The sequence below is a fragment of the Oncorhynchus clarkii genome, chromosome 13 (assembly GCF_045791955.1).
Source record: "Oncorhynchus clarkii lewisi isolate Uvic-CL-2024 chromosome 13, UVic_Ocla_1.0, whole genome shotgun sequence".
Lineage (NCBI taxonomy): Eukaryota > Metazoa > Chordata > Actinopteri > Salmoniformes > Salmonidae > Oncorhynchus > Oncorhynchus clarkii.
Window position 1 is genome coordinate 63,008,414 of NC_092159.1, and position 25,000 is coordinate 63,033,413.

At 42.0% G+C, this 25,000-nt stretch overlaps 1 protein-coding gene across 7 annotated transcripts in view; it reads left to right on the plus strand.

Moving 5' to 3' along the window:
- The window catches only part of LOC139365214 (syntaxin-binding protein 4), a 146,951-nt gene that overhangs the window by 51,852 nt on the left and 70,099 nt on the right, over positions 1 to 25,000 (plus strand). For all 7 annotated transcript variants that reach the window (XM_071102703.1, XM_071102704.1, XM_071102702.1 and 4 more), the window contains exons 3-5: positions 9,370 to 9,465; positions 16,829 to 16,898; positions 17,026 to 17,100. In XM_071102703.1, the coding sequence (XP_070958804.1) occupies positions 9,370 to 9,465; positions 16,829 to 16,898; positions 17,026 to 17,100 (241 nt within the window). The remainder of the gene's footprint in view (positions 1 to 9,369; positions 9,466 to 16,828; positions 16,899 to 17,025; positions 17,101 to 25,000) is intronic.

A 25,000-nucleotide genomic window follows, 5' to 3' on the forward strand; every position in this document is an offset into this window, starting at 1 on the left:
CTCTACAAGCTGTTTCATCTCTTATATTATGGGATGTCTCATCATGGGAAGAGGACGTGAATGTCCCTGACACCCTGACAGAACTACACCCTGACAGAACTACACCCTGACAGAACTACATAATGAGAGAGAAAACACCCTGACAGAACTACACCCTGACAGAACTACACCCTGACAGAACTACATAATGACAGAGCTACATAGTGAGAGAGAAAACACCCTGACAGAGAGAGGGAGGACCTAGCATATCAAAGAAGTAGAGAGAGAGAGAGAGAGAGAGAGAGGAGAGAGAGGACAAGGAGAGGAGGAAAGGAGCGAAGGAAGAGCAACTCCCAAAACCTGATCTCAGAAAATTAACATACTTCTCTCGTTCCAAACTCAATTAGCGCTAACATATTGTCTGCCTGGAAAGAGCAGACTAGCCCTGAGCTACACAGGTACTGCTCTAATGGATGGAGTGTGTGTATGTGTGAGTGGTGTGCGAGAGAGTACGAGAAAGTATATTACATTTTGTTATGACTCAAGCGATACATTTCTGTCCGTTCTACAGGTAACTCCCCAAATAAAGGAAACACTTGAATAAATGAGGGTTACATAGTATATTGAAAGCATGGGGTGCTTCCACACAGGAAGCTCCAGACACTTGTAGAGTCTATGCCAAGGCGCATTGAAGCTGTTCTGGTTGCTCGTGGTGACCAAATGTGCTGTTAAGACACCTTATGTTGATGTTTCCTTTATTTTAGCAGTTACCTGTAGCAGCAGGCTACACGGAGAATGGAACATTCTAGTTAGGGGAAACAGGGGAAACTAGTTAGGGGAAACGGGGGAAACTAGTTAGGGGAAACGGGGGAAACGGGGGAAACTAGTTAGGGGAAACGGGGGAAACTAGTTAGGGGAAACGGGGAAAACGGGGGAAACTAGTTAGGAGAAACGGGAGAAACTAGTTAGGGAAAATGAGGGAAAACGGGGGAAACTAGTTAGGGGAAACGGGGGAAACTAGTTAGGGGAAACGTTGGAAACGGGGGAAACTAGTTAGGGGAAACGGGGGAAACTAGTTAGGGGAAACAGGGTAAAACTAGTTAGGGGAAACGGGGGTAACTAGTTAGGGGGAACGGGGGAAACAGGGGAAACTAGTTAGGGGGAACGGGGGAAACGGGGGAAACTAGTTAGGGGGAACGGGGGAAACTAGTTAGGGGAAACAGGGGAAACTAGTTAGGGGAAACGGGGGAAACTAGTTAGGGGAAATGGGGGAAACTAGTTAGGGGAAACGGGGGAAACTAGTTAGGGGAAACGGGGGAAACGGGGGAAACTAGTTAGGGGAAACGGGGGAAACTAGTTAGGGGAAACGGAGGAAACAGGGGAAACTAGTTAGGGGAAACAGGGGAAACGGGGGAACTAGTTAGGGGAAACGGGGGAAACTAGTTAGGGGAAACGGGGGAAACGGGGAAACTAGTTAGGGGGAACGGCTCAAGTCGCACAATATGGATTATAAGATTGAGGATAAAGTTTGGAATGACACAATTTCATGTGTACAACATTTTAAAGCATGCATCACTATACTGAGATCTTTGCCGTTTATAAAAGGACGTATTTGGCTGTTTTTGGAGCCTTTCTTCAGGTGTCTGGACCCTTTTAATAACATTCTATTGACATCAAAAATAGAGATTTGGTGGTAAAAAACACCTTCTCCTTTAATCCGTGTATTATCGCCTAATCCCACAAACACTGCCTGACATCCCACCCTATTCACGATATAGTGCATGACTGTTTTGACCAGAACCCATAACTAGAGCAGGGATACAGCACATATAGACCAAGGTGAATGAGCGGACAGGAAGTGGGGTTTTGATCTGGCCAGGCAGCTGGTGTGTACGTCCTTGGTGACAGGTCAGAACCCCTGCAGTTTGTTCTGTCTCTGAGGCATTATGCTAAGATGCCTGCTGAAACCACCCACTTATGACCCCCACCACTACCGCCCTCCTCCAGCCACGATCCTCATCCAACCTCCTCCACTATACTAAGCCCTCATCCGGCCTGATCCAATGAACTAATTGTCCATTAAGTTGTGGAATGTTTAGCAACAATGGAAGTGGATGAGGCAGATTGATTGTTTGATATATTAGAAACATGACATTCATTCCAATACAGATATATTAGAAACATGACATTCATTCCACTACAGATATATTAGAAACATGGCATTTATCCCAATACAGATATATTAGAAACATGGCATTCATCCAAATACAGATATATATTAGAAACATGGCATTTATTAGAAACATGGCATTTATCCCAATACAGATATATTAGAAACATGGCATTTATCCCAATACAGATATATTAGAAACATGACATTCAATCCAATACAGATATATTAGAAACATGGCATTTATCCCAATACAGATATATTAGAAACATGACATTTATTCCAATACAGATATATTAGAAACATGGCATTTATCCCAATACAGATATATTAGAAACATGACATTCAATCCAATACAGATATATTAGAAACATGGCATTTATCCCAATACAGATATATTAAAAACATGGCATTGATCCAAATACAGATATATTAGAAACATGGCATTTATCCCAATACAGATATATTAGAAACATGGCATTCATTCCACTACAGATATATTAGAAACATGGCATTTATCCCAATACAGATATATTAGAAACATGGCATTTATCCCAATACAGATATATTAGAAACATGGCATTCATCCAAATACAGATATATATTAGAAACATGGCATTTATTAGAAACATGGCATTTATCCCAATACAGATATATTAGAATCATGACATTCATTCCAATACAGATATATTAGAAACATGACATTCATTCCACTACAGATATATTAGAAACATGGCATTTATCCCAATACAGATATATTAGAAACATGGCATTCATCCAAATACAGATATATATTAGAAACATGGCATTTATTAGAAACATGGCATTTATCCCAATACAGATATATTAGAAACATGGCATTTATTCCAATACAGATATATTAGAAACATGGCATTTATCACAATACAGATATATTAGAAACATGACATTCATTCCAATACAGATATATTAGAAACATGGCATTCATTCCAATAGAGATATATTAGAAACATGGCATTCATTCCAATACAGATATATTAGAAACATGGCATTTATTCCAATACAGATATATTAGAAACATGGCATTTATCACAATACAGATATATTAGAAACATGACATTCATTCCAATACAGATATATTAGAAACATGGCATTTATCCCAATACATATATATTAGAAACATGACATTCAATCCAATACAGATATATTAGAAACATGACATTCATTCCAATACAGATATATTAGAAACATGGCATTTATCCCAATACAGATATATTAGAAACATGGCATTTATCCCAATACAGATATATTAGAAACATGGCATTTATTAGAAACATGGCATTTATCCCAATACAGATATATTAGAAACATGACATTCAATCCAATACATGGCATTTATCCAACCTCCTCCACTATACCAAGCCCTCATCCGGCCTGATCCAATGAACTAATTGTCCATTAAGTTGTGGAATGTTTAGCAACAATGGAAGTGGATGAGGCAGATTGATTGTTTGATATATTAGAAACATGACATTCATTCCAATACAGATATATTAGAAACATGACATTCATTCCACTACAGATATATTAGAAACATGGCATTTATCCCAATACAGATATATTAGAAACATGGCATTCATCCAAATACAGATATATATTAGAAACATGGCATTTATTAGAAACATGGCATTTATCCCAATACAGATATATTAGAAACATGACATTCAATCCAATACAGATATATTAGAAACATGGCATTTATCCCAATACAGATATATTAGAAACATGGCATTGATCCAAATACAGATATATTAGAAACATGGCATTTATCCCAATACAGATATATTAGAAACATGGCATTCATTCCAATACAGATATATTAGAAACATGACATTCATTCCACTACAGATATATTAGAAACATGGCATTTATCCCAATACAGATATATTAGAAACATGGCATTCATCCAAATACAGATATATATTAGAAACATGGCATTTATTAGAAACATGGCATTTATCCCAATACAGATATATTAGAAACATGACATTCAATCCAATACAGATATATTAGAAACATGGCATTTATCCCAATACAGATATATTAGAAACATGGCATCCAATACAGATATATTAGAAACATGGCATTTATCACAATACAGATATATTAGAAACATGACATTCATTCCAATACAGATATATTAGAAACATGGCATTTATCCCAATACAGATATATTAGAAACATGGCATTTATCCCAATACAGATATATTAGAAACATGGCATTTATCCCAATACAGATATATTAGAAACATGACATTCATTCCAATACAGATATATTAGAAACATGACATTCATTCCACTACAGATATATTAGAAACATGGCATTTATCCCAATACAGATATATTAGAAACATGGCATTTATTCCAATACAGATATATTAGAAACATGGCATTTATCACAATACAGATATATTAGAAACATGACATTCATTCCAATACAGATATATTAGAAACATGGCATTTATCCCAATACAGATATATTAGAATCATGACATTCATTCCAATACAGATATATTAGAAACATGACATTCATTCCACTACAGATATATTAGAAACATGGCATTTATCCCAATACAGATATATTAGAAACATGGCATTGATCCAAATACAGATATATTAGAAACATGGCATTTATCACAATACAGATATATTAGAAACATGGTATTCATCCCAATAGAGATATATTAGAAACATGGCATTCATTCCAATACAGATATATTAGAAACATGGCATTCATTCCAATACAGATATATTAGAAACATGGCATTTATTCCAATACAGATATATTAGAAACATGGCATTTATCACAATACAGATATATTAGAAACATGGCATCCAATACAGATATATTAGAAACATGGCATTTATCACAATACAGATATATTAGAAACATGACATTCATTCCAATACAGATATATTAGAAACATGGCATTTATTCCAATACATATATATTAGAAACATGACATTCAATCCAATACAGATATATTAGAAACATGACATTCATTCCAATACAGATATATTAGAAACATGGCATTTATCCCAATACAGATATATTAGAAACATGGCATTTATCCCAATACAGATATATTAGAAACATGGCATTTATCCCAATACAGATATATTAGAAACATGACATTCATTCCAATACAGATATATTAGAAACATGACATTCATTCCACTACAGATATATTAGAAACATGGCATTTATCCCAATACAGATATATTAGAAACATGGCATTTATCCCAATACAGATATATTAGAAACATGACATTCATTCCAATACAGATATATTAGAAACATGGCATTTATCCCAATACAGATATATTAGAAACATGGCATTTATCCTAATACAGATATATTAGAAACATGACATTTATTTCCAATACAGAAATATTAGAAACATGGCATTTATCCCAATACAGATATATTAGAAACATGACATTCAATCTAATACAGATATATTAGAAACATGACATTCATCCCAATAGATATATTAGAAACATGGCATTTATCCCCACTACAGATATATTAGAAACATGACATTCATTCCAATACAGATATATTAGAAACATGACATTCATTCCAATACAGATATATTAGAAACATGACATTCATTCCAATACAGATATATTAGAAACATGACATTCATTCCAATACAGATATATTAGAAACATGACATTCATTCCACTACAGATATATTAGAAACATGGCATTCATTCCAATACAGATATATTAGAAACATGGCATTCATTACAATACAGATATATTAGAAACATGACATTCATTCCAATACAGATATATTAGAAACATGACATTCATTCCAATACAGATATATTAGAAACATGACATTCATCCCAATACAGATATATTAGAAACATGACATTCATTCCAATACAGATATATTAGAAACATGACATTCATTCCAATACAGATATATTAGAAACATGACATTCATTCCAATACAGATATATTAGAAACATGACATTCATTCCAATACAGATATATTAGAAACATGACATTCATTCCAATACAGATATATTAGAAACATGACATTCATTCCAATACAGATATATTAGAAACATGACATGCATTCCAATACAGATACACTTAAGTATCAAAAGTAAAAGTATAACTATTTTCATATTCCTTCTATAAAGCCAACCAGGAAGCACCGTTTTCTTGTTTTTTTTAAATGTACAGATAGCCAGGGGCATGCTCCAACACTCAGCCATAATTTACAAACAAAGCATGTGTTTAGCCAGGTATTAACCATCTATAGACCCATCTATAGACCCATAGTCGGGTATTAACCATCTATAGACCCATCTAAAGACCCATAGTCAGGTATTACCCATCTATAGACCCATCTATAGACCCATAGTCAGGTATTAACCGTCTATAGACCCATCTATAGACCCATAGTCAGGTGTTACCCATCTATAGACCCATAGTCAGGTATTAACCATCTATAGACCCATAGTCAGGTATTAACCATCTATAGACCCATAGTCAGGTATTACCCATCTATAGACCCATCTATAGACCCATAGTCAGGTATTAACCTTCTATAGACCCATCTATAGACCCATAGTCAGGTATTACCCATCTATAGACCCATCTATAGACCCATAGCCAGGTATTAACCATCTATAGACCCATCTATAGACCCATCTATAGACCCATCTATAGACCCATAGCCAGGTATTAAGCATCTATAGACCCATCTATAGACCCATCTATAGACCCATCTATAGACCCATAGCCAGGTATTAACCATCTATAGACCCATCTATAGACCCATCTATAGACCCATCTATAGACCCATAGCCAGGTATTAACCTTCTATAGACCCATCTATAGACCCATAGCCAGGTATTAACCATCTATAGACCCATCTATAGACCCATAGTCAGATATTAACCATCTATAGACCCATCTATAGACCCATCTATAGACCCATAGCCAGGTATTAACCATCTATAGACCCATAGCCAGGTATTAACCATCTATAGACCCATAGCCAGTTATTAACCATCTATAGACCCATCTATAGACCCATAGTCCGGTATTAACCATCTATAGACCCATCTATAGACCCATAGTCAGGTATTAACCATCTATAGACCCATCTATAGACCCATCTAAAGACCCATAGCCAGGTATTAACCATCTATAAACCCTTCTATAGACCCATAGTCAGGTATTAACCATCTATAGACCCATCTATAGACCCATAGCCAGGTATTAACCATCTATAGACCCATAGTCAGGTATTAACCATCTATAGACCCATAGTCAGGTATTAACCGTCTATAGACCCATCTATAGACCCATAGTCAGGTATTAACCATCTATAGACCCATAGTCAGGTATTAACCATCTATAGACCCATAGTCAGGTATTAACCATCTTTAGACCCATAGTCAGGTATTAACCATCTATAGACCCATCTATAGACCCATAGTCAGGTAATAACCATCTATAGACCCATAGTCAGGTATTAACCATCTATAGACCCATCTATAGACCCATAGTCAGGTATTAACCATCTATAGACCCATAGTCAGGTATTAACCATCTATAGACCCATAGTCAGGTATTAACCATCTATAGACCCATCTATAGACCCATAGCCAGGTATTAACCATCTATAGACCCATAGCCAGGTATTAACCATCTATAGACCCATAGTCAGGTATTAACCATCTATAGACCCATCTATAGACCCATAGCCAGGTATTAACCATCTATAGACCCATAGCCAGGTATTAACCATCTATAGACCCATAGTCAGGTATTAACCAACTATAGACCCATCTATAGACCCATAGTCAGGTATTAACCATCTATAGACCCATCTATAGACCCATAGCCAGGTATTAACCATCTATAGACCCATCTATAGACCCATAGTCAGGTATTAACCATCTATAGACCCATCTATAGACCCATAGCCAGGTATTAACCATCTATAGACCCATCTATAGACCCATAGTCAGGTATTAAGCATCTATAGACCCATAGTCAGGTATTAACCTTCTATAGACCCATCTATAGACCCATAGTCAGGTATTAACCATCTATAGACCCATCTATAGACCCATAGTCAGGTATTAACCATCTATAGACCCATCTATAGACCCATCTATAGACCCATAGCCAGGTATTAACCATCTATAGACCCATCTATAGACCCATAGCCAGGTATTAACCTTCTATAGACCCATCTATAGACCCATAGTCAGGTATTAACCATGTAGGACCACACAGAAAATAGGATGGCATTTTGGAGACAGGCATACATATACAGCAGCCGCTTGACACACACACACACACACACACACACACACACACACACACACACACACACCTTTAACCTGAGGCAACCATTAAGTTACCTTTTGTTGTAATTACCATGTAGTAAAGTTCATCGGTGGTTGTTGTTGGCCTGTTACCTGGGCAACACTTCCTTATAGTTCACCTCAGTCCAACAAAAACAGTTGAGAGTCCAGGAGTGTCTCTGTAGAATATACATACACTGTATACTATTAGTACATTGCTTATGTAGCCATTATTTAAACTGCAGTGGTATTAGTATGCTAATTTACATTACAAAGGCTTTGTGAAGGGTTACCTGAGTTTCTGTATCACCTCAAGGCTGTTGGAGACGAGTGCTTTAGTTGTGTAGGTTTAACTCATGCTATGTTATTGACGCAGATAGGCCTGTTGATGTAAAGAGAATGTACAGAATTCACACCACTATTGTGACAGCATACAGACTCATGCTATGTTATTGACACAGATAGGCCTGTTGATGTAAAGGGAATGTACAGAATTCACACCACTATTGTGACAGCATACAGAGATATCTCTGCTGTTCTGCACAATGACTGAAGAACAAGGTCAACTCTCCAAACTTCATCAACTTCAGTGGATGGGATACAGTTTTTTGTCGTTCAATTGGAGAAGACTCTACTGTTCTTCCTGAGACAGCTTTCAGCTCAGAGTCATTACTAACCCAGTGACAGACAGACAGTAGTTAAACATGTATAGGCCACTATTAAACAGCCCTCTGTTCTGAGTCATTACTAACCCAGTGACAGATAGATAGACAGTAGTTAAACATGTATAGGCCACTATTAAACAGCCCTCTGTTCTATGGTGTTATTTCCCCCCTCAGGGATCAAAGTGATTGGAGGAATGAAGGAGTTAACGGGAGAGGAGTTTGGAGTCTACGTGAAAAGGATTTTACCAGGTGGCCTTGCTTCAAGTGATGGTAAGTGTCTTTCTATGTAGAAAGAGAACGGGTGGGGATGGCAACAGTAACACAGGTTTTTATTGTTTTTAATTGAACCTTTATTTAACTAGGCAAGTCAGTTAAGAACACATTCTTATTTACAACGGTGGCCTACCAGGGAACAGTGGGTTAACAGCCAGCAGCATACCACCCTGCATACCACTGCTGGCTTGTTTCTGAAGATAAGCAGGGTTGGTTCTGGTCAGTCCCTGGATTGGAGACCAGGTGCTGCTGGAAGTGGTGTTGGAGGGCCAGTAGGAGGCACTCTTTCCTCTTGTTTAAAAAAATATCCCAATGCCCCAGGGCAGTGATTGGGGACACTGCCCTGTGTTGGGTGCTGTCTTTCGGATGGGATGTTAAACAGGTGTCCTGACTCTCTGAGGTCATTAAATGATCCCATGGCACTTGTTATAAATCATTATAAATCACTGTTTATCATTCAAACAGTGGAAGCATCCCTCCATTATAAATCACTGTTTATCATTCAGACAGTAGAAGTATCCCTCCATTATAAATCACTGTTTATCATTGAGACAGTAGAAGTATCCCTCCATTATAAATCACTGTTTATCATTCAGACAGTGGAAGTATCCCTCCATTATAAATCACTGTTTATCATTCAGACAGTAGAAGTATCCCTCCATTATAAATCACTGTTTATCATTGAGACAGTAGAAGTATCCCTCCATTATAAATCACTGTTTATCATTCAGACAGTAGAAGTGTCCCTCCATTATATATCACTGTTTATCATTCAGACAGTAGAAGTATCCCTCCATTATAAATCACTGTTTATCATTCAGACAGTAGAAGTATCCCTCCATTATAAATCACTGTTTCAATCATTGGTCTGTGTTTCAGTTCACTAACTGACAGGCCTTTCTGGTCTGTGTTTCAGTCCACTAACTGACAGGCCACTCTGGTCTGTGTTTCAGTCCACTAACTGACAGGCCACTCTGGTCTGTGTTTGTCCACTAACTGACAGGCTGCTCTGGTCTGTGTTTCAGTCCACTAACTGACAGGCCACTCTGGTCTGTGTTTCAGTCCACTAACTGACAGGCCACTCTGGTCTGTGTATCAGTCCACTAACCAACAGGCCGCTCTGGTCTGTGGCTCTGGTCTGTGTTTCAGTCCACTAATCGACAGGCCTCTCTGGTCTGTGGCTCTGGTCTGTGTTTCAGTCCACTAATCGACAGGCCTCTCTGGTCTGTGTTTCAGTCCACTAACTGACAGGCCACTCGGGTCTGTGTATCAGTCCACTAACTGACAGGCCACTCTGGTCTGTGTTTCAGTCCACTAATCGACAGGCCACTCTGGTCTGTGGCTCTGGTCTGTGTTTCAGTCCACTAATCGACAGGCCTCTCTGGTCTGTGTTTCAGTTCACTAACTGACAGGCCACTCGGGTCTGTGTATCAGTCCACTAACTGACAGGCCACTCTGGTCTGTGTTTCAGTCCACTAATCGACAGGCCACTCTGGTCTGTGGCTCTGGTCTGTGTTTCAGTCCACTAACTGACAGGCCACTCTGGTCTGTGGCTCTGGTCTGTGTTTCAGTCCACTAACTGACAGGCCTCTCTGGTCTGTGTTTCAGTCCACTAACTGACAGGCTGCTCTGGTCTGTGGCTCTGGTCTGTGTTTCAGTCCACTAACTGACAGGCTGCTCTGGTCTGTGGCTCTGGTCTGTGTTTCAGTCCACTAATCGACAGGCCTCTCTGGTCTGTGGCTCTGGTCTGTGTTTCAGTCCACTAACTGACAGGCCTCTCTGGTCTGTGGCTCTGGTCTGTGTTTCAGTCCACTAACTGACAGGCCTTTCTGGTCTGTGTTTCAGTCCCCTAACCAACAGGCCACTCTGGTCTGTGTTTCAGTCCACTAACTGACAGGCCACTCTGGTCTGTGTGTTTTGGATGTGGTTTCTCTACTTGGTCCCTGAAATGAAGGATTGCAGAAAAGGGCAGCAACAGTCGCTGATAAGTACTGCATCCCAAATGGCACCCTATTCCCTACATAGTGCACTACTTTAGACCAGAGCTGGCACCCTATTCCCTACATAGTGCACTACTTCAGACCAGAGCTGGCACCCTATTCCCTACATAGTGCACTACTTTAGACCAGAGCTGGCACCCTATTCCCTACATAGTGCACTACTTTAGACCAGAGCTGGCACCCTATTCCCTACATAGTGCACTACTTTAGGGCTCTGGACAAAAGCAGTGCACTATGTAGGGAATAAGGTCCCGTTTGGGACACAGATAACTACTGGGAAATCTGCCTCTGCTCCAACCCAAACATGGTGTGATTAAATTGCTTTGATCCCTGTGATTTGGGACAGCTTTCGCACTAATGACCAAAGAAGAGCAATCTCATTATTGTGAATGAAGGCCTGGGAAAATCCATCAGACTCAGAAGTCAGAAAGGGTTGCATCCCAAATGGCACCCTATTCCATATTTAGTGCACTACTTTTGACCAGAAGCCTATGTGCTCTGTGGGTAAAAGTAGTGCACTAAATTGGGAATACAGTGCCATTTGGGACACAGGGGTTTGGAGTGAAGTGGTTTCACTGGAACAGAGAGTTCCTAGAATAAACTATTATTCATCGGAAGGGTTACTGAGGTCACAATCTTGGGCCATGTTTCATTCCAGAAGTTTGTCTTTCTTCCTGTCCTCGTTCGCTCCCTATTGAAGATCTGACAGGACTGGATAGGGGAAAGCAATATGGGGGAAAATGAAGATGATGAAGATAGCTGTTTTCTTAGGCAGAGCGCAGGGGCTTCGGGAAACAGCAACAAGCGCTTCCAGCAGATACATTTTCTATCACAATAAAACCAATTGAAACCAAGGAAGATCTAGTAGTGGACAACATATCTAGGCAGAGTGAGTTGAGCTTCTAATTGCTCGATTAACTCATATAGCCCTCAGGAAATACAGCTAACTACTTATAGCCCTCAGGAAATACAGCTAACTACTACCTATAGCCCTGAGGAAATACAGATAACTACTACCTATAGCCCTGAGGAAATACAGCTAACTACTACCTATAGCCCTGAGGAAATACAGATAACTACTACCTATAGCCCTGAGGAAATACAGCTAACTACTACCTATAGCTCTCAGGAAATGCAGCTAACTACTACCTATAGCCCTGAGGAAATACAGATAACTACTACCTATAGCCCTCAGGAAATACAGCTAACTACTACCTATAGCTCTCAGGAAATACAGCTAACTACTACCTATAGCCCTGAGGAAATACAGATAACTACTACCTATAGCCCTGAGGAAATACAGCTAACTACTACCTATAGCCCTCAGGAAATACAGCTAACTACTACCTATAGCTCTCAGGAAATACAGCTAACTATTACCTATAGCTCTCAGGAAATACAGCTAACTACTACCTATAGCCCTGAGGAAATACAGCTAACTATTACCTATAGCCCTCAGGAAATACAGCTAACTACTACCTATAGCCCTGAGGAAATACAGCTAACTATTACCTATAGCCCTGAGGAAATACAGCTAACTATTACCTATAGCCCTGAGGAAATACAGCTAACTATTACCTATAGCTCTCAGGAAATACAGCTAACTACTACCTATAGCCCTGAGGAAATACAGCTAACTATTACCTATAGCCCTGAGGAAATACAGCTAACTACTACCTATAGCTCTCAGGAAATACAGCTAACTACTACTTTAATGTATACGTACAGGCTGTGGTGTAAGTGGCTCATGTGTGTGTGTGTGTGTGTGTGTGTGTGTGTGTGTGTGTGTGTGTGTGTGTGTGTGTGTGTGTGTGTGTGTGTGTGTGTGTGTGTGTGTGTGTGTGTGTGTGTGTGTGTGTGTGTGCAGCATCATCCCAGTGCGTAGTACTATCAGTGTTAATACCTCTGAAGGGTAGGATTAAACAGGTCTGTCTCAATCTCTTCCTGTCTTCCTCTGTTACCATGGAGACTTACTACAGTGTCAGTATAGAGGTGTATATGAGTACAGACCCTGTTGCTATGGAGACTTACTACAGTGTCAGTATAGAGGTCTAAATGAGTACAGACTCTGTTACTATGGAGACTTACTACAGTGTCAGTATAGAGGTCTATATGAGTACAGACTCTGTTACTATGGAGACTTACGACAGTGTCAGTATAGAGGTCTACATGAGTACAGACTCTGTTACTATGGAGACTTACTACAGTGTCAGTTAGATGTCTATTTGAGTACAGACTGTTACTATGGATACTTACTACAGTGTCAGTATAGAGGTCTATATGACTACAGACTCTGTTATTATGGAGACTTACTACAGTGTCAGTATAGATAGAGGTGTATATGAGTACAGACCCTGTTGCTATGGATACTTACTACAGTGTCAGTATAGAGGTGTACATGAGTACAGACCCTGTTGCTATGGAGACTTACTACAGTGTCAGTATAGAGGTCTAAATGAGTACAGACTCTGTTACTATGGAGACTTACTACAGTGTCAGTATAGAGGTCTATATGAGTACAGACTCTGTTACTATGGAGACTTACGACAGTGTCAGTATAGAGGTCTACATGAGTACAGACTCTGTTACTATGGAGACTTACTACAGTGTCAGTTAGATGTCTATATGAGTACAGACTCTGTTACTATGGAGACTTACTACAGTGTCAGTATAGATAGAGGTGTATATGAGTACAGTCCCTGTTGCTATGGAGACTTACTACAGTGTCAGTATAGAGGTGTATATGAGTACAGACTCTGTTACTATGGATACTTACTACAGTGTCAGTATAGAGGTGTATATGAGTACAGACCCTGTTGCTATGGAGACTTACTACAGTGTCAGTATAGAGGTCTAAATGAGTACAGACTCTGTTACTATGGAGACTTACTACAGTGTCAGTATAGAGGTCTATATGACTACAGACTCTGTTACTATGGAGACTTACTACAGTGTCAGTATAGATAGAGGTGTATATGAGTACAGACCCTGTTGCTATGGAGACTTACTACAGTGTCAGTATAGAGGTGTATATGAGTACAGACTCTGTTACTATGGATACTTACTACAGTGTCAGTATAGAGGTGTATATGAGTACAGACCCTGTTGCTATGGAGACTTACTACAGTGTCAGTATAGAGGTCTAAATGAGTACAGACTCTGTTACTATGGAGACTTACTACAGTGTCAGTATAGAGGTCTATATGAGTACAGACTCTGTTACTATGGAGACTTATGACAGTGTCAGTATAGAGGTCTACATGAGTACAGACTCTGTTACTATGGAGACTTACTACAGTGTCAGTTAGATGTCTATATGAGTACAGACTCTGTTACTATGGAGACTTACTACAGTGTCAGTTAGATGTCTATATGAGTACAGACTGTTACTATGGATACTTACTACAGTGTCAGTATAGAGGTCTATATGACTACAGACTCTGTTACTATGGAGACTTACTACAGTGTCAGTATAGAGGTCTATATGAGTACAGACTCTGTTGCTATGGAGACTTACTACAGTGTCAGTATAGAGCTATATATGAGTACAGACTGTTACTATGGAGACTTACTACAGTGTCAGTATAGAGGTCTATATGAGTACAGACTCTGTTATTATGGAGACTTACTACAGTGTCAGTATAGAGGTCTATATGAGTACAGACTCTGTTACTATGGAGACTTACACCAGTGTCAGTATAGAGGTCTATATGAGTACAGACTGTTACTATGGATACTTACTACAGTGTCAGTATAGAGGTCTATATGCATACAGACTGTTACTATGGAGGCTTACTACAGTGTCAGTATAGAGTGTCTATATAAGTACAGATCTGTTATCAGCTGTTGTCGGACACAAGTGCGTCTTGAAAGATGAATATCTTCTTCAATAGTGTGCAGTGAATTCTACCAGATGAAAAGTCGAAATGAGTACGACATCCTAGCATTTAAAGCAAACTCATTTTTCAAAAAATTTCACGCACTATAAAACATTGTATTTTCTTCTACCCAGAAGACCTACTAAGTCTGGGTATTTGGACTGTTAAAACATGGTTCTTTAAAATAAGTTATGTAGAACATGCTCTCTGCTACAGATCATATCAGATAAACTCATCAAGTCTTTTAGACCAGTGACTTATGTAACTTGTCCCTTGGGCTCCAGAAATTGACTAAATTAATCAAATGTACCATTGTTACCATCCCTACTGTAGTGAATGGAACTAACTGCAATTGCTATGATGTACAGTTTGCACAACTCTGTGTTATATCATATCGTAATGAACTGAGGGAGAAGGACCAGGTCTCTAGTGGGTTGCGAACATAGATCGCCTGGTCCAAAGAGAAAGGCCCTAGCTAGACACAATCCCAATAAGGTTATCCCCGAGGAAGAGATAGTAATGTGTTTTTCATATAGGGTCGTTAAATTACTCCACTTCCAAACAATCTCCTCTAGGGTTGTGTCTGATTTGGTACCCTATTCACTATGTAGTGAACTACTTTGGACAAGGGCACTTGGAGGGCTTTGGTCAAAGTAGTGCACTATATAGGAAATAGGGTGCCATTTCAGATGCATCCTAGGTTGAGCTCATGAACCAGTGAGTGACAGGAGAAGTGGTTGTGGTGACATCTCATCTCTCAGGATGGTATCACTGATGAACTGTTTGTTCTGAGGTCAGTTCTGGTGGGATAAAGAGATAGAGACATATCACTGATTAACAAGTCTCCTTCAGCGGTCAAGGAAGGTCCAGGAAGGGCCCTCTCAATAGTTTTCATCTCTTTGTTTACTCTTAGTCTATGCCGTCTACAGATTGTATACTCCCCTTAAGTGCTCTTCTTACTTTCCCTTGTTTGGTAGAGACGTGATTAGTGTTGTCACGATACCAGCCAATAGGGCTCCTGTAATTTATATCAGATTTAAAATACCTGGGCCCTATTCACAAAGCCTCTCAGATTAGGAGTGCTAATCTAGGATCAGTTTTGCCTATTAGATCATATTGAATAAGACAGGTGGATACCAGATCCTAGATGAGCTCTCCCAGTCTGAGAGGCTTTGTGAACACAGGCCCTGGTTTGTTATGCTTAGATATTCCAGGTAAAAGGTGCCCCCTGAACTCTGGGTCGTCTGCCCGCCACAAGACCATTAGCCCGCTGAGCTATAGTTTGGGGAGCCAAAACAAGTTTTCGGGACTCTTGACTGAGGCAAGGTTACTCATCGTACAAGCAGGATTTTCACTGAACCAACCTCTCTTATATTTCATATTCTGATGACATCATATGATGTGATTAATACATCCTCACCTTGATGACATCACTGTTTGACCTGTGACCTGTGACCTTGTGTTGACCTCTCACCTCACCAGGACACCTTCAGGCGGGAGACCAGATCTTGGAGGTGAATGGGGAGAGTTTACTAGGGGTCACCAGTGAAAGGTAGGTTCAACAATAAAAAAACAACAACTCTCTCTTCATTGGAAAAATACCAAAAAGACCAGTGACATTTGTGTTGATGTCGTCAAGACATTAACTTTTTTGTTTTTCTGTTATTGTTTTATAACAGAGCAGTAGACGTTCTGAGATCAGCGTCCTCGAGCAACCAAATGCGCCTTCTGATCGCCAGAGACGAGGAAGCCAGGTAGGCCCTGAACACCGCGTCTAGATATGAGATGCACACGACCACGCATCATTGGCCACATTCTGTAGGCTTAGTGTCAATACACTTAATCACAACTTTAGCGTCAACACAAATTGGGTCGCTGATGTGAGGGTCTGTTATCCGCATTTGTGTCTGAAGTCTGAATTTCAGCTATCAGGTGTTTTTTGTGTCGGTTTGGAACTCCAATCGTGCTCCATGTCCATCTGTATCCCTGAATGTCCTTTATCTCTCAACTTGGCCTGCCTGTCCTCCTCCTCTTCCTCCTTCTCCTCCTCCTACTCCTCCTCCTTCTCGTCCTCCTCCTCTCAAAAATGTTGATTATTAAAAAGATGCCATTTTTTTAATTATTCAAAGTAAAAATGAATAATTTTGTTGATAAACCAGATGGTTGGCAAGGCGCTGAGCGTTTCTTTGGCTATGAATAACCCTGGCAGTGGCATGGTGGACATTTTGGGAAGGGTTTTTGGGCTGGGATGCCCTCTCTCCGCCTCAGGCACTTCTTCTTCTTCCTACCTTTCTCTCCACCCCGGGCAGCAACAACAGGATGAATGGAAAGACATTTAGTACAGACTGTTAATCCAAACTGATGAACCTGTGAACTTGCTACGCTGATCCTCAGCACGAGGGCCCCACAAGGGTGCGTGCTCAGCCCCCTCCTGTACTCCCTGTTCACACATGACTGCGTGGCCACGCACGTCTCCAACTCAATCATCAGGTTTGCAGACAACACAACAGTAGTAGGCCTGATTACGAACAATGATGAGACAGCCTACAGCGAGGAGGGGAGGGCCCTGGTGAAGTGGTGCCAGGAAAATAACCTTTCCTTCAACGTTAACAAAACAAAAGGAGCAGATTGTGGACTTCAGGAGATAGCAGAAATCAGGTTTTCATCAAGGATCTTTGCTCCGTTCATCTTTCCCTTGATCCTGACTATTCTCCCAGTCCATGCCGCTGAAAAACATCCCCACAGCATGATGCTGTCCCACAGTATGATGCTGCCACCACCATGCTTCACTGTAGGGATGGTGCCAGGTGTCCTCCAGACATGATGCTGCCACCACCATGCTTCACCGTAGGGATGGTGCCAGGTGTCCTCCAGACATGATGCTGCCACCACCATGCTTCACCGTAGGGATGGTGCCAGGTGTCCTCCAGACATGATGCTGCCACCACCATGCTTCACCGTAGGGATTATACCAGGTGTCCTCCAGACATGATGCTGCCACCACCATGCTTCACCGTAGGGATGGTGCCAGGTGTCCTCCAGACATGATGCTGCCACCACCATGCTTCACCGTAGGGATGGTGCCAGGTTTCCTCCAGATGTGACGGTTGGCATTCAGACCAAAGAGTTCAAACTTGGTTTCATCAGACCAGAGAATCTTGTTTCTCAAGGTCTGACAGTCCTTTAGGTGCCTTTTGGCAAACTCCAAGCGGGCTGTCATGTGCCTTTCACTGAGGAGCGGCTTCCATCTGGCCACTCTAACATAAAGGCCTGATTGGTGGAGTGCTGCAGAGATGGTTGTCCTTCTGGAAGGTTCTCCCATCTCCTCAGAGGAACTCTGGAGCTCTGCCAGAGTGACCATTGGGTTCTTGGTCACCTCCCTGACCAAGGCCCTTGTCCCCAGATTGCTCAGTTTGGTCGGGCGGCCAGCTCTAGGAAGAGTCTTAGTGGTTCCAAATGATGGAGGCGACTGTGTTCTTGGGGACCTTCAATGCTCCAGATCTGTGCCTCGACAAAATCATGTCTCGGAGCTCTACAGACAGTTCCTTCGACCTCATGGCTTGGTTTTTGCTATGATATGCACTGTCAACTGTGGGACCTTTTATAGACAGGTGTGTGCCTTTCCAAATCATGACCAATCAATTGAATTTACCACAGGTGGACTCCAATCAAGTTGTAGAAACATCTCAAGGATGATCAATGGGAACATGATGCAGCTGAGCAAAATTTCGAGTCTCACAGCAGAGGTTGTCACTACCAAAATAATTTTTATTTATTTTTAATACATTAGCAGGAATGTCTAAAAACCTGTTTTGGCTTTGTCATTATGGGTTATTGTGATGTCATTATGGGTTATTGTGATGTCATTATGGGTTATTGTGATGTCATTATGGTTATTGTGATGTCATTATGGGGTATTGTGTGTAGATTGATGAGGAAAACCCTTTTTTCCCCAGACATTTTAGAATAAGGCTGTACGTAACAAAATGTGGAAAAAGTCAAGGGGTCTGAATTATTTCCGAATGCACTGTATATATTCATATTCTGGACATTTCTTGTTCTGATATTTCTTGGTTTCGTTCTTTAAATGTTTTAAGGATTTGTGTGTATTGTTTGGTAATGCTCGGTATTGCTGCACTGTTATCCCTAGAAACATAAGCATCTGCAAAATATGTGTATTTAACCAGTAACATTTGATTTGATTTGAAAGTCAGGGAAGGGAACCACATCACACAGCAAACACAGTAAAATCTAACTTTTACTACGTGATGAAGTCTTGATTTGCTCTAAACAGCCCGTGGAAGGTTATATCTGTCAAAACATTAACAGAGAGAACCTGCATCCCCCACTCATCATATTCTGCCATCTGGTAGCCTATTGTTTTTAGCATTTAACATTTAGCCAGGTTGCTAATCTAACCACGATGCCATAGCAACAACCGACCGGGTGGTCAGTTTTGACATTGTGAGTCAGCTTAAAACCAGGTCACACTAGCTGTCACGCACGCACACACACACACACACACGCACACGCACGCACACACACGCACACACACACACACACACACACACACACACACACACACACACACACACACACACACACACACACACACACACACACAATTAGGCAGGCTATACAGGCTACAGAGTGTTCAAGCTACAGGCAGGAGAGGCAGGCTACAGGAAGGAAATCAGGCTACAGGCAGGAAAGAAGGTTACATACAGTGAAGCATGCTACTGGCTACAGGTGGGAAAGCAGGCTACAGGCAGGAAAGCAGGCTACAGGCAGGAACGCAGGCTACTGGCAGGAAATCAGGCTACAGGCAGGAAAGAAGGTTACATACAGTGAAGCATGCTACTGGCTACAGGTGGGAAAGCAGGCTACAGGCAGGAAAGCAGGCTACAGGCAGGAACGCAGGCTACTGGCAGGAAATCAGGCTACAGGCAGGAAAGCAGGCTACAGACAGGAAAGCAGGCTACAGGCAGGAAAGCGGACTACATGCAGAAAAGCAGGCTACAGGCAGAAAATCAGGATACAGGCAGGAAATTAGGCTACAGACAGGAAAGCAGGTTACATTCAGGAAAGCAGGCTACAGGCAGGAAAGCAGGCTACTGGCAGGAAATCAGGCTACAGGCAGGAAATCAGGATACAGACAGGAAAGCAGGTTACATTCAGGAAAGCAGGCTACAGGCAGGAAAGCAGTCTACTGGCAGGAAAGCAGGCTACTGGCAGGAAATCAGGCTACAGGCTACAGTTAAGAAAGCAGGCTACTGGCAGGAACGCAGGCTACTGGCAGGAAATCAGGCTACAGGCAGGAAAGCAGGCTACAGACAGGAAAGCAGGCTACAGGCAGGAAAGCGGACTACATGCAGAAAAGCAGGCTACAGGCAGAAAATCAGGATACAGGCAGGAAATTAGGCTACAGACAGGAAAGCAGGTTACATTCAGGAAAGCAAGCTACAGGCAGGAAAGCAGGCTACAGGCAGGAAAGCAGGCTACAGGCAGGAAAGCAGGCTACAGGCAGGAAAGCAGGCTACAGGCAGGAAATAAGTCTACAGGCAGGAAAGCAGGCTACAGGCAGGAAAGCAGGATACAGGCAGGAAAGCAGGCTACAGGCAGGAAAGCAGGCTACTGGCAGGAAAGCAGGATACAGGCAGGAAAGCAGGAAACAGACAGGAAAGCAGGCTACAGACAGGAAAGCAGGCTACAGGCAGGAAAGCAGGCTACAGACAGGAAAGCAGGCTACAGGCTATAGGCAGGAAAGCTACAGGCAGGAGAGGCAGGAAAGCAGGCTACAGACAGGAAAGCAGGCTACATGCGGGAAATCAGGCTACAGGCTACAGTTAGGAAAGCAGGCTACAGGCTATAGGCAGGAAAGCTACAGGCAGGAGAGGCAGGAAAGCAGGCTACAGACAGGAAAGCAGGCTACAGGCGGGAAAGCAGGCTACAGACAGGAAAGCAGGCTACATTCTACAGGCAGGAAAGCAGGCTACAGACAGGAAAGCAGGCTACAGGCGGGAAAGCAGGCTACAGACAGGAAAGCAGGCTACAGGCAGGAAAGCAGGCTACAGACAGGAAAGCAGGCTACAGGCAGGAAAGCAGGCTACAGACAGGAAATCAGGCTACAGGCAGGAAAGCAGGCTACAGGCAGGAAAGCAGGCTATAGGCAGGAAAGGAGGCTCATGAGATGAGCCTGTGCTTCTCACATCGTTCTATAATCTGTGTTCTGTGCCTTAACCAACATTCAGAGCTCAGAGCTCAGCACACAGGCCAAGACAGGAGGGATGGAGAGGAGGAGAGGAGGAGACAGGAGGGGAAAGGAGAGGAGAGGAGGAGACAGGAGGGGAAAGGAGAGGAGAGGATGGAGGGATTATGCCTTTCCGTTTCTGTTTCTTCCTCTCTTCATCTCTCTCGCTCTAATCCCCCTCTCCCTCTCTCTAATTCTTTCCCCCTATTCTCCCTCGTTCTGTATCTCCTCCATGCTATTTGGGTCCACTGCGCAGTAATATTAACCTGGCTGTTAAAGTCTTAGTACCATTGATCTGTGATGAGAGGGGGTCAGAAATAGAAAGGGAATATGAAGCTAGAACCAACCTCTATTTAAGCAGGGAATCCTGTTGAAATGAACGCCTTACAATATAACTAACCATGAAGCTAGAACCAACCTCTATTTAAGCAGGGAATCCTGTTGAAATGAACACTTACAATATAACTAAATGTAGACTAAATATAGACCAACATTTAAAACCCCCAAATTGATATTTATTTACAGTAGCTCAATGGCTTAAGTTCTTCATTCCCATTAGTGAGACTCCAGACTGCTAGAGATGGTGTCTTTGGTGTTAGCCACCTTAACCACCAGTCAGTCCCGCTAGTGACATCAGATCACCACGTGACCCTATGTGACCTCTGAGGTTGTTAATCCGTCTGTCCCAGCAGCCCATCCTGATCGTGATATGAAGGAAGACACTGGACATTCCCCTGCAGTGAGGTTAAATATACCAGAGATCCAGACTGGACATTCCCCTGCAGTGAGGTTAAATATACCAGAGATTCAGACAGGACATTCCCCTGCAGTGAGGTTAAATATACCAGAGATTCAGACTGGACATTCCCCTGCAGTGAGGTTAAATATACCAGAGATTCAAACTGGACATTCCCCTGCAGTGAGGTTAAATATACCAGAGATCCAGACTGGACATTCCCCTGCAGTGAGGTTAAATATACCAGAGATTCAGACAGGACATTCCCCTGCAGTGAGGTTAAATATACCAGAGATTCAGACTGGACATTCCCCTGCAGTGAGGTTAAATATACCAGAGATTCAGACAGGACATTCCCCTGCAGTGAGGTTAAATATACCAGAGATTCAGACTGGACATTCCCCTGCAGTGATGTTAAATATACCAGAGATTCAGACTGGACATTCCCCTGCAGTGAGGTTAAATATACCAGAGATCCAGACTGGACATTCCCCTGCAGTGAGGTTAAATATACCAGAGATCCAGACTGGACATTCCCCTGCAGTGAGGTTAAATATACCAGAGATCCAGACTGGACATTCCCCTGCAGTGAGGTTAAATATACCAGAGATTCAAACTGGACATTCCCCTGCAGTGATGTTTAATATACCAGAGATTCAGACTGGACATTCCCCTGCAGTGAGGTTAAATATACCAGAGATTCAGACTGGACATTCCCCTGCAGTGAGGTTAAATATACCAGAGATTCAGACAGACTGGACATTCCCCTGCAGAGAGTTGAAATATACCAGAGATTCAGACTGGACATTCCCCTGCAGTGAGGTTAAATATACCAGAGATTCAGACTGGACATTCCCCTGCAGTGAGGTTAAATATACCAGAGATTCAGACTGGACATTCCCCTGCAGTGAGGTTAAATATACCAGAGATTCAGACTGGACATTCCCCTGCAGTGAGGTGAAATATACCAGAGATTCAGACAGACTGGACATTCCCCTGCAGTGATGTTAAATATACCAGAGATTCAGACAGACTGGACATTTCCCTGCAGTGAGGTTAAATATACCAGAGATTCAGACTGGACATTCCCCTTCAGTGAGGTTAAATATACCAGAGATTCAGACTGGACATTCCCCTGCAGTGAGGTTAAATATACCAGAGATTCAGACAGACTGGACATTCCCCTTCAGTGAGGTTAAATATACCAGAGATTCAGACTGGACATTCCCCTGCAGTGAGGTTAAATATACCAGAGATTCAGACTGGACATTTCCCTGCAGTGAGGTTAAATATACCAGAGATTCAGACTGGACATTCCCCTGCAGTGAGGTTAAATATACCAGAGATTCAGACAGGACATTCCCCTGCAGTGAGGTTAAATATACCAGAGATTCAGACTGGACATTCCCCTGCAGTGATGTTTAATATACCAGAGATTCAGACTGGACATTCCCCTGCAGTGAGGTTAAATATACCAGAGATTCAGACTGGACATTCCCCTGCAGTGATGTTTAATATACCAGAGATTCAGACTGGACATTCCCCTGCAGTGAGGTTAAATATACCAGAGATTCAGACTGGACATTCCCCTGCAGTGAGGTTAAATATACCAGAGATTCAGACTGGACATTCCCCTGCAGTGAGGTGAAATATACCAGAGATTCAGACTGGACATTTCCCTGCAGTGAGGTTAAATATACCAGAGATTCAGACTGGACATTCCCCTGCAGTGAGGTTAAATATACCCCCCCCCCCCACACACACACACACACACAGCACACACCCACAGAGAGGGTTCAGAGAGCGGACATCCTTCCTGTCTGGGGTCGGAGAGAGGACATCCTTCCTGTCTGGGGTCAGAGTGGGGACATCCTTCCTGTCTGCGGTCAGAAAGGGGACATCCTTCCTGTCTGGGGGTCTTCTCCAAATTCTCCAAATGAAATGTTATGTTGTAGACCTTACCGTGACATGCTTACTTACAAGCGATTAATCAACAATGCAGTTCAAGAAATAGAGTTTAGCCCCGACCTCTTACCACCGACCCCTTACCACCGACCCCTTATCACCGACCTCTTACCACCGACCCCTTACCACCGACCTCTTACCACCGACTCCTTACCCCCGACCCCTTACCCCCGACCCCTTACCACCGACCCCTTACCACCGACCCCTTACCCCCGACCCCTTACCACCGACCCCTTACCACCGACCCCTTACCCCCGACCCCTTACCACCGACCCCTTACCACCGACCCCTTACCACCGACATCTTACCACCGACCCCTTACCCCCGACCCCTAGGAAGGTGTAGACCATACGTCAGTGTTAGCTGCTTCTGGTCCAGGTGGGGAATCTGCAATAAGGACTGGATATAGGAAGATGATACAGGAAGAGGAAGACATTAAATCTGGGGCGGCAGGGTCGGAACGGTTGCAAGTTCAAACCCCCGAGCTGACAAGTTACAAATCTGTCGTTCTGCCCCTGAACAGGCAGTTAACCCACTGTTCCTAGGCCGTAATTGAAAGAATAAGAATGTGTTCTTAACTGACTTGCCTAGTTAAATATAGGTAAAATTGTTAAAAAAAAAATCAATGCGCAAGTGAGACGAAAAACCACCTTTCCTCTACAGTTGTTACAGAAAAAAGCATATTATACCAAGCAGTGCCCGT